The following is a 15,417-nucleotide window of genomic DNA, read 5'->3' on the forward strand; positions in this document are numbered from 1 at the left end:
GCTATAATTTCATATTCAAACTGAGTTAGTTTTCTCTAACTTCCTTGTCCGGAGCATTATTTTTGATTTTCCAAACTTTGTTTGTTAAATATGATTAGCTTAACAAGACGATGTACAATGTCCAAGAACCATAAAACTTGCTTCATATATTTTTTAAGTATCCCCCATTTTCGAAATGTTTTACTCCTTCCTTTCAGGGAATAACTTTTGAATTACATGTATCGACAATAGTCCAAAAAGTTAAAAATTTATACTGAGCACAAAACTGAAACTGAAACTGAAACTGTTTTATTTGATTAAACGCCTATTTTTACGGAAAACATATTCAATGGCGTTTTACAAATACATAAAAATACGACAAAAAAATTAAGATATTTAATGACATATAACATAAATGAGCATAAATATCATTGTGAATAAACTATTAAGTAAGCATTAAAAAAAAAAAAAAGATCAGACATCAAATAAGATTAATAAAATATTAGAACATTAAGATACGGTAAGACAGCTGTTTGTTATCAAGTAAGAATTCGAATGTATTTACACAATAAAATCATCCAGTTCACGTTACTTCAATCTCTTAAAAAAATACAGTCACAGTTTCTAAAAGAGTGCATAGTAATTTCCAAAATAATGAGTTTTCAACTTCTTTTTGAAAACATCTATTGTGTCTGAGTTCCTTATTTCGAGAGGCAATTCATTCCAGAGTTTAGGTCCAACAGTACCAAAACTTCTGTCGCTGAACGTTTTGCGCTTGTTGAAAGGAACAACGAAACACCCAGTAACGGAATTTGAAGAACGCAAGTTCCTTGTCTGTGTTTGTTTTACGAGAAGTTCAGAAAGATATTCTGGAGAGTTTCCAACTGAACAATTATACATGTAGGTGAGCATTTTGAATGTGATTCTGGCTTTGATTGGTAGCCAGTGAAGGTCATACAGCGCTTGCTTGGAACTGTCATATTTTCTTCGATTTAGGACAAGTTTTGCACACATGTTCTGAATTCGTTGCATTTTGTTTACTTGCTTTGAGCAATACCATATAGAATGACATTACAGTAATCCAAATGGGATATCACCAATGACAGTACAAGGGTTTCGGTAGCCTCTTTGGTAAGATATTTCCAGATACATTTTATTCTGAAGTAGTTGAGCATTGCTGTTCTACACTTTCGTTTTACATGCTCTTTTAGATTCAAGTTTTCATCCAGGAATGCACCTAGATATCGAATAAAGCTCACTGATTTCACTTCATCACCTACAATACATACTTTGTCAGTTGAACACTTAGAGAGCTGTTGCCTACTACCAAACATGATGAACTCGGTTTTGGAAGTGTTCATTTTCAGCTTATTTTCATTCATCCAGTTGTTGATTGTTTTAGCACATTGTTCAAGTTCTCGTATTGCCTGGGATTCTACTGTTGGAGATGATGGTTTAAAGCGTTTATTAGCAGTGTGGTCATCCGCAAAGCCGTAAACTGAAATCGACGGCGGAATAACATCAAACAGTGTCCCCGCATATGTCAAATATAGCCAGGGTCCTAAGCAGCTCCCTTGTGGAACGCTACAATTTAATTGGCGTGGAGTTGACATGGCTGAATTGACACTTACACGACAACTTCTGGGGCGCAGATAGGAATCAACCCAGCTCAGTGCTGTTCCACGAACGCCATACTGCTTGTTTAACACATCATTAAGAATGTCATGATCTACAGTATCAAAAGCGGCACTGAGATCGATGGCAATTAGCGCCGTAACTTCTTTCTTCTCCATAGCATCCAGTAAATCATTTACAAGACGTAACAGTGCTGATTCGCAAGAATGGTTTTTCCTGTAAGCAGATTGGTTTTTTGGTAGAAGATTGTGTTTGTTTACATGATCATTGAGCCTGAACAGAGCTGCTTTTTCAATTAATTTTGACAGAAACGATAGATTACTAACAGGCCTGTAGTTTGCGAATTCAAGTTCCAGTCCCATTTTCTTCAACAAAGGCCTTACAATTGCCTGTTTCCAATTTGTTGGAAAGATGCCGTCGCGAAACGACAAATTAACCAATTTAGTAATAACAGGCAACAGCTCATCCAAGTATGATTTTAGCACTTTTGTAGGTAGAATATCAAGTTCACATGATTTTGTCTGTAGCTGGTTTATAATTTAACTTCTTCCTCGCTCAGATCTTTAAAACTGTCAAAACAAGGAATATCTTTTTCGCATGGTTGAAACTTATCGAAATGTTTCAACGATTCTCGAATTTTTTCGATTTTATTCATGAAATGATCTGCAAATTTCTCAGCCAGTGTACTGTCATGTCCAGTTGGCATAGGGTTCTCCGACCTAGTGCCTGTTGTCTCAGATACAAATCTATAAAGCTTTTTCGAGTCACCTTTTGCATTAAGAACTTTTTCACTCAGAGATGACTTTTTCTCATGTTTGAGTTCTTTTTCGTAGTTTTTACGCGCTGTTTTGAAGGCTTAATGCAGATGTGATTGTCTATGTTTCTTCCACAAACGTTCAGATTTGCGAGCCACTCTTTTAAGGTGAAGAAGTTTTTCTGTGAACCAGGGTTTTGGAGCGCGATGGATGATTGTTTTTTCTATAAATGGTGCGTGTGAGTTCAAAATATTTTCTACTGCTGTCTGAAACTCTTCAACAGAAAGGTCGACATTATCACTTTCGATTGTCATTTTTCTCAGATCGCTTGAAAAAGTGTTCGTATCCATGTCTTTGAAATTTCTAAAGAGCACAACCTCACTGGTTATATTTTCCTTTCTAACATTTGTCACAATTTTGACTGCTCAGTGATCAGAAATATATGGACCCTGTTCACAAGAAACTACTTCAACACCATTTACGACTTCCGTAAGGACCAAATCAAGAATGTTACCACCGGTGTGTGTACTAAATTGTACATGTTGTTGTAAACCCATGGCGTACAAAGAATTATTGAATTCTGTTACTGCATTTGTGTCATCGTGGATGTGAAGATTAAAGTCACCCATGACCATTACATTTGAGTACTGTGATAGTACTCCCTCCATATATTGAAAGAAGTCTGTGACGAACTGGGAACAAGTGGATAAAGATGGAGGTCTGTAAATCCCAACTATATTAATGTTCTTGAAAATAAACTGCCAAATACCATATTCAAAACTGTGAGAATTTCCTGCCGAAAGTTTGCGCATGTTTACAGCAGATCTACACGTCAGTGCAACACCGCCACCCACCCTATTTTGCCTGTTCGTAACACTCAGTTTGTAGCCATTTTGATTGAGATCAGACGTTTCATATTGGTACTGTTTGTCGTCCGAAAACCAAGTCTCTGTAAGAAGAGCAAAATCTATCTTTTCCTCGCGTAATAATTGACCAATAAGAACATCCTTGTTTACTGCCGAGCGACAATTTAGCGTCAAACATGTTAGCTGTTCATTTTGTCCATTCAATTTATTTCCATTTTTCTTAGGGTATATAAGGTTGCTTAAGTTTACACCACCGAAAACCACTAGTTTACCGTAACCACTTTTGCTATTGTTCAAGGATTGTGCCTTTAGGCGACCAGCTCTTTTTCCTCTGTACTGTTTCAATATTCTCAAATCTTTTAACCTTGATAACACAATAGGATTAAGTCTACACCTTGTTGATTGTCCAATTTTGTGTAGAAAATTGCTGTCATACATAATAAAATCCATGATTGAAAACTACAATGGTGAACGAAAGTTCACAAAGTGTTTATCAATAATAAATATTTCAAGTTTATATATGTGATTGTTTCTGATGCTGATTCCGGATCAACACATGCAGCAATCCAAAATATAATGACACAAACACATCAAGCACACATTCACAAAACTACACTGCAAAAATCACGTCTCTACTCCCACTATTAACGACAACAAAATTAAATCAAATCAGAGCTCAAAAAGTGCAGCCTAACAATATGGCGCATATACTAAAGCACAACAAGACGATATACAACGTATAGAAATCATAACTCTAGCTTTATTTCGACATTTTCATAAAAAATAAGCTCAGTCTTGTGCAAGACATTTGTTCAACTTTTAAAGATGATTCGTTGATATTTGGTATTGGTGGTATACATGTATTAGGATATCATACAAACATCACACCTCATGCGGTTACTTTCCAACTTTTGATAGAGGAAGAAGGTGCGGGAATTATTTTATGTAAAGGCGGGTATCTGGATAGAACCACCGGCCTTCCATAAGCCAGTTATATGGATTCCTACCACAAAACAATTCTACAATCATAGTAAGGCTACGAACCAACAGCTTGCCAAGTAATTCAAGGTCAGCGGCTTTAACCACTAGACCACGGAGGCCCACAGGCTGTAAAATAGGTGGGAAGGTTTAGTCTAACAATAATGTAGGAGAAAATGCATTTATATTTGGAACGGAAGTTTGGATTGACCTTACTGCAAGGAAACTTGGCCTCAGCAAGGCAGAGGCTGGAAACACATAAGGCCAATGGGGTCAGTGTCACTTTTACTAAAATACGAAACAAAAACAGTATCCACTAAATACCTCAAATTAGAATGAAGTGACTGAAAAAAAATCCTGAAGCTATAAGAAGCGTATATATCAGTAGGCATTGTATATGGGGCCAACGGATCGCTGTTACTAAACAAGAAACAAGAGGGTCATAATAACCGTAAAGAGCTCACCTGACCCAGATTTAAAAGTGTGTCATGAACACTTTGTTTTGAAAGTTAACATGTTTGTTTAGTATGACAACATTCATCCCGAACTGCTGATTTTACTGTGTTCAAGCAATAAAGACAATGACTGCGAAAGAAAGACATCTTATCAGATTCTTTGATTTGGCCTATTTACCTAGTGACAAAGTTTCGAAATCAACACAGATTCAATAAAGACAAACATTCTGACAAAGTGTCATGAAGATCCAGCCGAAAATGTGATTTCTAGAGTGCTAATGATGTTATACAATACATAACCTAGTGACCTAGTTTCAGTTTCACACGTGACTTATATTTTAAAAGGCGGCCATGAATGGCTCTAGGTTGCTCACCTGAGTTACTCTGCTTGCTTGAACAGCATGCAAGAAAAATGTCTGAAATTAATTTGAAACAGTGCCAGTGTTTTCCGACAACACTATGTTGAAGGTTTCTCTAAATAAATACAGGCAGGTAATGTGATGTATGTGTTGGGGTGGAGGGAGGTGGGTTAAGACGTTGGGGGAATGATGTAATATAGCAAACAAGGAGATTCTTAAAGTTTCCACTTCATATATGGGTGAAAGTGACCACATCCCTGGTTTTTGACGAAACGAAAAAAATTGTACAACCTGCGTAAAAGGTCACTCAAGAAACATTTGTGTAAAATGATCTTAAAATTTGGCCTGCTGTTTCTGACAAGAATATTTTTATCTGAGTGCAAGTTTCTCTTTTAATGCTGAGCGCCATGCAAGGGAGCTACTGGTACCATTTTTACGTCTTTGGTATGACCGGGGATCGAACCCATGGCCTCTCTGGTACATTTGTATCCACAATTTGTTCCGTCCCTTTTAACCCAGTCATTTAGAACTACACAAGTAGGAGACATAACTTGTATCCATCTACCCCAATATCCTGATAAACTCTTCGGGTTGACAGTCTCGTTTGAATTGCCATTCTACTTGTAACATGTCATTGGAAAGGATATGAAAATTGAGCGGTTGTTTCGTCGGATCGGAAAACAATTGGAAGAAAAGGTTTGCCTGCGTTTCGTGAAAGAACTCTGTCTGGCGCATATTGAGACGTTGACCAAACTTACCCCCAAAAGCTATTGAGACATAGTTTAGCCAGCGCTCTCAAACCCGGATTCTTCCTAATGTTTGACCGATCCAATGAAACACCCTCTTTCTCCATATACAGAGTTATGTAAATCATTATGTCTTGTTCATTTTGTATCCAGTCAGGGGAGCCGCTTGCCTCTTGCTTAAACTTTAAAAACGTGTTAATGTAATTGGCAAACAGTCCCCCTTCGCTGGTTTTAGGGTCATATTGAGTAATTTCCTCCCAGTGGTATACTTCGTATATTTTCTTAATGGTATAACCTAGTCTTAAAGCGGTCTGAATCTCCGGAGTACACCAAGTGCCAGTTAACGCTCTATCATCATCGGGGCAATGACAAGGGTTTTGGTTTTCAGTATCCGCGCAGGTTCTACATAAAGGAAATTTCAGTTTGCCATTTGACCTATAAGGAAGGACGGGATGGTATAGACCTCTTGGTGGTACAATTTTAACTTTGGCGATACCAAAGTACTCCTTTATGTCACTGAAATCTTTCGTTATTATTACGGGGTGACCTACAGGATACTGGCAATACTTGTTGACCCAAGGATACAAACTAGTGAAATCAACGTACTTGATTTGTTCACTTTCATCAACTTTGTAGTAGAGTTTACTGGCATTGGTGTGTCCCCCGAAGAAACTTTCCCTAGGATCTAATCTGTCTGTTAAATCTAAATTATCAATGAAACGCTTCATCTCAGAATTTTGATTCTTTCGTTTTCTGAATTCGTGGTCCCAAATACAAACGTATTTCATTCCTAATTGTTCTATGTAAGCTTTCTTTTTCATTGTCAACGCGAATAGTTCGTCTAAAGATTATTGGTGAGCGGATGACGCGTATTTTCGCGATTATCGGTGAAACAATCTCTACATCCATGAAAAATGCAACTGTGGTACTCATACGCCGTGTCTGTTTCTTCGCAATACCCATCTAATTTATATCGTGTACCCGGTAAAGATTTTTCGCCAGTATTTAGTGCGTGTTGAATTTTGATATTTTTAATATGCGCCAACCATTCTAACCATTCGATAGAGATTTTACTGTATTGATCATTGTAACCACCGGGAGGAATTTTCGCTATCAATGTACGTACAAACTTTTTCTCTCTCACTTCCTTACCCGTAAGTTCGGTTTCGCGGATCCATTCGTTTTCGTCTAATACATACAGCTTTCCGTCTACTAATTTTGCGGGTACCCAATCATTTTCGCCATTTAATTTTACTTTCCATTCTTCTTCTAAAAATTTGGTCCTAAATACGTTCATGCAGACGGAAGCTATAGTCACGGAATCGAATGGATCTACGGCCCGTACTAACTTTTCTTCTTCCTGCCCTTTCTCATTTATTTCAAACTCTCTTTCACCCGTAGCATTCATCAATAATTCTCTAAATTTTAAACAGGCTTGTCTCAAAATATCAACATCGCTTCTACAATATTCCAACATTTCTTTTCTAAAATCAAACGCATCATTCTTTCTCTCACTCAACCATGCTAACAAATCAGATCTCTCTTTCTCACTCATAAAATCATGCCCGTAATATTTAGCCTCTGGGTATGGTCCTATATAATTTTGGTTTTCTTTCGTATTAAAATAATGAGGGAACCACCCTTTTTTCAATTCATCTAATCCAAAGGCTTTCGGTAACGCAGATAATTTCATGGGTAAAAAATTGAGACTGTCAATCACTTTAATATGTAAATCTCGCTCCAACGTCATGTACATAATTTTTGATCCGCTATAAATGATTTTGTCGGGTCTAAGGGATTGGTCTATAAGATATTCTAAAAGGAAATAGCCGTCGTAGCCTTTTATATTGTGGGCAACACCTTTAAAATATTGATGCTGTTCAGAAAACAACCATTGACCAAATTTTTCCGCGGTATCCGTTCCTTCAAACGTGACTTCTCTAAACCCGCATGTTCCGTGGCATGGCCCTTCATCTTCGTTAGCAGGCAACTCTGAGTTGCCACATTCGTCGCAACGGGTACCGCATTTTTTACATACAGACTCGGGCGTTAATTCTTTATCAATGCATTCCGGACACACCGTATGGGCCACTACAAAATTGGGACGATGCGTGGTTTTACCGCACCATGACGTTTTACAATTTTTCCTTTCTTATGTATTGGTATTTGTTTATATTTTTGATAACACTCTTCTGATCGACAGTCCATATTACAGTCTGCGCAAGTCACTTCATTTTCCGTTTTGGGACATTGGTCTCTTTTACAAATAATGCAATCTGTTTCGCACTGGTGTCTTTCTTTGTGGTCGTAATGTTTGAGGCATTTTTGGCAAAAATACATGGCGCTAAAGAAACCGGTGGTGTTGCTGATGGCATTAAAGTGATTGTCATCCATTAAATATATGTAAATGCATGGGCGCTCGTCAGAACTGGGGCTTGTTATGAATTTATTGCCCAGCGTGGCGCTGATCACCATCACTCGTACTCCAAGGACTTCTTCAAACGCCGTTAAATCTTCTAAACTCGCTGGTCTATCCATTGGTATTTGAGCTAATTGACTGATCGCAGCCGCCAACTGTCGTTGTTCGTCTCTTTTCTTTTCCCTTAATTTTTTATAATAACTTTCGGGTACTTTTTGATTTTCTAGTATGACTTGTAGATTACTCTTCTTTCCTCTGTATTTGGTTATTTCTTTCCATTCATCTTCCGTGCATCTTTTTAATTTGGCCCAGCTGACTCCAATCGCTCTCGCCATACACATCTGATCGTCATTTTCTATGGTAACTATAGATTTTTTCAACTGTAACGAATTGTTTTTTCCTTTGAGTTTAGTTCTACTGAAATGTCAAAACTCTCGTCAATGCAGAGGTCTTTATTACTGTTGAGCACTTTCTCGATAGTCTCCATCACTTTGTCGGCATTCAGTTCGTACCAGGGCTGGAGGGGAACGACAATCGGATCGTGTAATGCTTGGTGATGTATACCAACACGACCTAAATCGTTCCCCGCCAAATCGCGCCGGGCTTCCTCTAACACTTCGTCAAACATTTGATGGAGACCTTGCCTCACATCTTCTAGTCTTTCTCCTCTATACTGTTCATTGATCTTGACTTGATACGTACGATCGACTGCAGCGCTTTTCGCATACGTTCTTTCCTTTTTCTTTCGTATGGTATACTGAAGTCCCTGGGGGTCGGGTCTATGAGAAGGACCCGGCTGAGGCTCTTCTCCGCCCCCTATCTGTACCCCTGGTGATGTAGGGTTCCACTCCCCATCGTTCATACACGTGTTAGATATCTCGTTCATTTCTTCATCAAAGAGTAAAATAAGTATTCACGCACTGTTCTATCTTGTCTTGTTCTCTTACGTATTCCAGGGCCAATTCCAAATCGTTTGTGTTCTGGTCAGTTGGCTCTCCAAAATGTTGAAGTATGTTATTCAATTCTTCCTCGACAAAGTCATTACCGTATTGTGGGTTCCTCAATTGAAACAAACGGAACCGCACCCCCGGGGAATCCTGTATCCCCCACGTAGCCGCAAAATTCATCAGCTCATCTGCGTCGGTAAAAGTATTCACGATAGTTTCAAAGTTTTCCATGTTGCCGGTATGAATTCTAAAGTTAGAATGATTTATCTGACTGGAGCGCGTTCTCATATATAATTCGCGTTCTGAATTCGCGATGTCATTCGTCAATAATATTGAGCGCTGATTGGTTAAAATTTCGACGTTTTCATTGGCCAAAACGACTTTATTGGAGATGTTTTATTGGTTCGTTTTTCCTGCCTTCTGATTGGCTATTTTATGTTTAGAAACGATGGTATTAATCTGTATTCTAAATGGATAAAGAGTGGCGTACAAGTGTTGGTTCATTTTAGCGTGGGATATCGACGGGTTTACATCTGTTGAGTAGGTAATATTTTGGCTTATAATTTCATTTTACAAATAGTTATTCTCATATAGTTTTTATTTTAATGATTGGTCAACAGTACGTAAATATCTCATTATTATACATTTTCTTTCAAATGTTTTTTATACGAGAGGTTCTTTTTTACGCATGCGTATAGCTTTTGTTTTCGTGTTATCTCCCCGTGTAGGGCTGACCCTCAATGTGCGCGAACACGCCCTAGATAGGTATATAAGTCGGCTCTATATACTTCAGGGAGATATAGATAGCAGAGTGAGGTCATTCTTAACATAGAAAGGTGATGTCATTCTAAAACTAGAATTCAAAATGCCCGCCGCACGGGCATTCTCGAGCATGCGCACAGCTGGGGCCAAAGAGACGCTAATACTACTATAATATTTTAATCAAATAAATTTATATAATAATCTAAGACGTAATTTCTTTTCAAATGTTGCTTAAAAGATAACTATGATTATGATTATACCATGCATCTGCATACGGACGAAACGATTTTCCTGCCAGCAATATCTAGCGAAAGACGGAAAGTGTTCTTTCTTTGAGAACGCCGGCATTGGGCGCTAACTTTTAAAGTGGTTTCTTCCGAGTCAACTTTAATGTCATGTACATAACATTTAGTAAAACAATTACGCCTCTTTGACAGCTATTTTGATGCATTATTGTTCATAATTTGATAAGTTTTTCACATAGAAATCACCTGAAATACTTTCTAGCGAGTCAATTGCTAATGTACATTAATCCGCCATTTTGAAAGAAGCTTGTGGCATACAGACACTGAATAGAAAAATGGCGCGAAAAAAATGGTAGTCGCATAATGGCGGATACAAATAGTCCTCAGCTTTTATTTTGCTCTGTAGAGCTATTTTCCTTATTTTCTTTGCAATTGTTTTGCTAAAATCACATGACAGATCTATGCTTGACATGTAGGTAGCATTTTCATAATGAAATAACATGACTAAATTTTTCATGGAAACTTAGATCATACACCACCAGTATAATTTGGGGTCTCATTTTTTAGCTGATTTTGCAGTTTGTGTGTTTGACTGAAATTATTTTTCTTGCATCAAACATGACCCCCACTTTTCTTTTGATTTTTAGTTAGCACTGACAATATTCTTCAAGAAAATGTAAGTTACAGACATTTAAAATGGGTCCTGATGTGTGCTGCGGTCATTGGAAATAGGTCAATTTTATATAGAATAAAGAACAACAACTATTTAGTGTGTTATAACATTGTGGGAAGCAGCAACAGTAACTAAGGGGCGGAGTTTATTGATCGGTTTACGGATCCATGCATTGTTCGTAGAGTAGTGGAGCAAATTCGAAAACCAATCTGTATAGACTTGCATTCCTACATGTATATTTTTAGAGAGAAAAAATTTCAATCGCTAATTTTGCGCGAAGAAGATCATTTCAAATATTCTATTACCTTATAAACATATTTACATTTTTCACTTAAGTCATTTATGATATAAAAAATGCGAAATTCACAGAAATCACTATCAAACAAATCGAATAAAGTGTTTAAGTAGAGGACCCTTGACAAGTCTACAAAAATGGGGAAAAGTTCTTTTACGATTGTTGCTGACAATTTATTGTTATAATTATGATTATATACCTGCATTAAAAAGAAATTGAATGATTTAAAAAAATCAATTTATTTTTTTACTTGCAAATTTTATTAAAACATTTCGTGTTATATACAATTTTTATAATCTAAACACGACAGGTAATACAACAGCTGATCCTAAATTAATGACGTCATCTCCATAGGAAAATTTTTTAGCGTACCTACAGGAAGCCGCCTCCTGGCTACCGAAATACGTTAATCTTGTTTTGTGGTCTTGCCTAAGAGAAACAATCCAGATATGCACGAATTGCCAGATAATCAAGGGAGGCTAATTTGGTCGTTGAATGTGGTCATATTTCAACCTGCTTGCAAAGTTAATATTAAAACGGGAGCTTTAAAATTGTTTCGAGATAGACAGACTGGCCAAACTAGTTTTCTCGGACATGCATGTATGACATTAAAACACACGTTTTTTTTTTGTTACGCCTGTATGTGTGACATGATACATCTTTTTTACTTATCATAAGTGCGTGACTCTAGTTATTTTTACAGTTTCAGTTTTTATTAAGCAAATAAACATCATAATTACAGACATATATTTCGACTTAAAGTTTTACTGTATTACAATTTCTCCGATTTTCAAAAGGTCTCAAATATGATTAAATTTCTAAGTTAAAAATAACTAAAAGGTAAATTGGAACCTAGACACAGTTCCAACGAAACAAAATCTACAATGTATATAAAATGACTAACACCGAAAAATGATTGCAGACGATTATCACTATACTATACTTATTTCATAAAATCAGGTCATGGTTTTGGATGTAAATTATGAAAAATACAAACTCTCCAATTTAATATACTATGTCAGAGAGCTTATTGGTAATAATATTAACATCAGTTGGGCAACTCGTCTAGATTCGATCATTGATCATCTTGGTTTTACACATGTTAGATATTGAATTTTGATAGCTATTGTAATATTTGTGCTTGTTTAAGAAAGTATCCGCGACCAGTTTATGCAGGACTGGTCTGCATGTATAAAATCTACGCCCAAATTAGAGTATTATTGTAAGTTGAAAAAAAGTTAAGATTTAAAAATTATCTTACAACTGTTGAAAATGGTGATCTTAGGAAACACCAAAGTTGTCTAAGATTGAGTTCACATAACTTAGAAATTGAAGCCCGTCGTTATAACGGTATCGATCGATCGAACCGGTTACGTAATTTATGTAACCAGACTGATGTGGTTGAAGCTTAATTTCATTTTAAGTTGTGTCGTACAAAGTATAGAAGTCTTAGAAAAAAGTTACTGTTAAGCACCTTGGCCTTGTATGAATATAGCTAATTATTTTATGTCTCAGAACTCAGAATAAGAAAAGATTATACAACTTAACAATGCTTTTAACTTAAGAAATAATACCCTTGAAAATATGACTGTTTCTTGAAATTTGCATTATAATATCATGTAAATTACTTCATATAGTGTTTATATGTTGATTTATTTAGGTATGCATGTCTTTGTCATTCATGTTTTGTTTGTATATGACCACAGGCATATATTGTACAATTTATTTGACCTGTAAAAACATGTTCCCGGCTTTTATTATTTATTATATTCTGTCCACGCCCTAACATGAAAGCCAGAAACATGTTTTGACAGGTCAATAAAATAGTACATTACTATTCTGATTGTCAATACACTTGAATTAATCCTATTGCAAACAAAATTCTCCCATAATCCTGTTGAAAGCTGTAGAACAGCAAATAGAATAAATACTTTCGCATTTGAAACTGTCAACCTTAACATTCTATCTATATTTAAGTTTTTGCGCAACAGTGCCTAGTATTAATCTGTCAAACATTCAAACGATAGAAAATGCATCACCGATAGAAGACGGTAAAACGATACCAACAGGATTTGATAAAACTGTTGGTGACAGAAATTGTTCGGGACTGCCACCAACGGTAACCGAAACGCATACACTTATTTACTGATACAGTTTATCAATTTATTTATGTCTCATTCATTTACAAACATAGAAATTTAAATACAGCATAAAAATGTAAATGACCGTTCTAACTAGAACTACAAGAAACAGTATACGTACTCAAATTTAAAACATACCATTTAACTTACAAATTCATATTAAGAATTAGAATATAAAATCAAGTGTACTATATTTAATATCATTTATGAATAAGAATACTACATAAAAGTTAACAGTGACCGAGTGACTACATGAATATACACGTACGGATGTTGAGTAAGTAAATGAATGCACACATGTTGAATAACTGACCGAGTGTTACATGAATGTACGAATTGAGTCTCAGACCGAGTGAGTACATGAATACATGTGTATGGATATTAAGTGAGTAAATGAATGCACGAATGTTGAGTAACTGATCGTGTGAGTACATGAATGTACGGCTATTGAGTAAGTGATCGAGTGAGTACATGAATACATGTGTATGGATATTAAGTGAGTAAATGAATGCACGAATGTTGAGTAACTGATCGTGTGAGTACATGAATGTACGACTATTGAGTAAGTGATCGAGTGAGTACATGAATACATGTGTATGGATATTAAGTGAGTAAATGAATGCACGAATGTTGAGTAACTGACCGCGTGAGTACATGAATGTACGACTGTTGAGTAAGTGATCGAGTGAGTACATGAATACATGTGTATGGATATTAAGTGAGTAAATGAATGCACGAATGTTGAGTAACTTACCGTGTGAGTACATGAATGTACGACTGTTGAGTAAGTGATCGAGTGGGTACATGAATACATGTACGGATGTTGAGTTAGTGACCAAGTGAGTACACGAGTGTACGAATGTTGAGTAAGTGACCGAGTGAGTATGTTGAGTAAGAGACCGCGTAATTACATTTATTTATTTCAGTCTCATCTATGTACAATACAACTAGAAAATACATTGTATAAAGTACAACATTGCACATTCTACTATAATTTTATACAATAAAGGGTGCGGCCATTCCATTCTAGTACACTATAATTACTTTTGTAGCCTACATACTCTAAATTCTTTATCTGACTGTACAAGTAAAACTGCAGGTTAAGAAGTTAGACTATTTCTGTTTTTGACCTTAAATGTGTCAAAACAATATTGGTTAATATTTATGAAAAAAAATACCCAATATTCACATGAAATGTCTCTTGCGTCTTGTGTGTATTGTACTATTTATTTGAACTGTCAAAACATGTTCCCGGCTTTCATTATATTCTATTCACACCAAAGTAAAATTAACATGAAAGCCATAACATGTTTTGACAGTTCAAAAATAGTACAATATCACAGACAAAGATATTTTCAATTTCTTCACGAAACACTGTCACCCCTGTAAAATAGTCCAACTACCCTGTAAAACCGTTATATGCAAACAGAAATCTGTGACATACAAAACGGTTCTTCATGTAACTTGCGACTTAAAAAAAAAAAAAAAAAAAAAAAGGAAAAAAAACAAAAACATTGACATTAGGTTTATTTTGCTTATCTGTTAAATGATATCAGTTGAAATTGCAACTTACTTTCATTTTCCATGACAAATCCTCAGAAATCACTTCCACGTAAGATCGACCTCGATAACATAACTGAAATTTTTAATTAGTGGCTCTGCCAAAAGGAAGTATCGCTTCTGGTGTACATATTTCGACATTACAATAAAATAAGCAGATGTCCTGTTATATCATGTTTAAAATTTACAGTTTTTTTATAGCAAAATAAAGACTCCAACCTAAAACACATCAATTCTTTTTTTGGCTGCCTGACATAACATGGAAAATTTCAGTTAAAATGAACGCAGAACGTGATATTTTAGGTTTTATATTTAGGACTAGTCTAAACCTGTTGATAGCAATTTCTATTGACTTAGACACATTGAACAGTTCGATTACTAGGTAATTCGTGTTTACACGTTTTCAAACCAAAATGTCTCTACTTACAAAATAACCTTTCTACTTTTTTTATCATGTCTTGTTTTAGCTTGAGCTCACGTTTTTCTTATACAAGACACACTAAAATATGGAACCCCGAGTTAAGGTTACAAAACGCAATCTTTAATGTTTACAAACACGATGTTTACGAAAACGTACTTATAGAGATGGTATAGTAGTGGCA

General features: G+C 36.0%; 1 protein-coding gene across 1 annotated transcript in view; it reads right to left on the minus strand.

Annotated features, from left to right (window-relative positions):
- Window positions 1-15,058, minus strand: part of LOC123525290 (uncharacterized) — a 31,984-nt gene extending 16,926 nt beyond the window's left edge. Inside the window, exon 1 of the mRNA XM_053537980.1 lies at window positions 14,829-15,058. Coding sequence (XP_053393955.1) covers window positions 14,829-14,834 — 6 coding nt within the window. The 5' untranslated portion in view covers window positions 14,835-15,058. The remainder of the gene's footprint in view (window positions 1-14,828) is intronic.
- Between the last annotated feature and the right edge of the window lie 359 nt (window positions 15,059-15,417).

The sequence above is a fragment of the Mercenaria mercenaria genome, chromosome 3 (assembly GCF_021730395.1).
Source record: "Mercenaria mercenaria strain notata chromosome 3, MADL_Memer_1, whole genome shotgun sequence".
NCBI classification, from domain to species: Eukaryota; Metazoa; Mollusca; class Bivalvia; order Venerida; family Veneridae; genus Mercenaria; species Mercenaria mercenaria.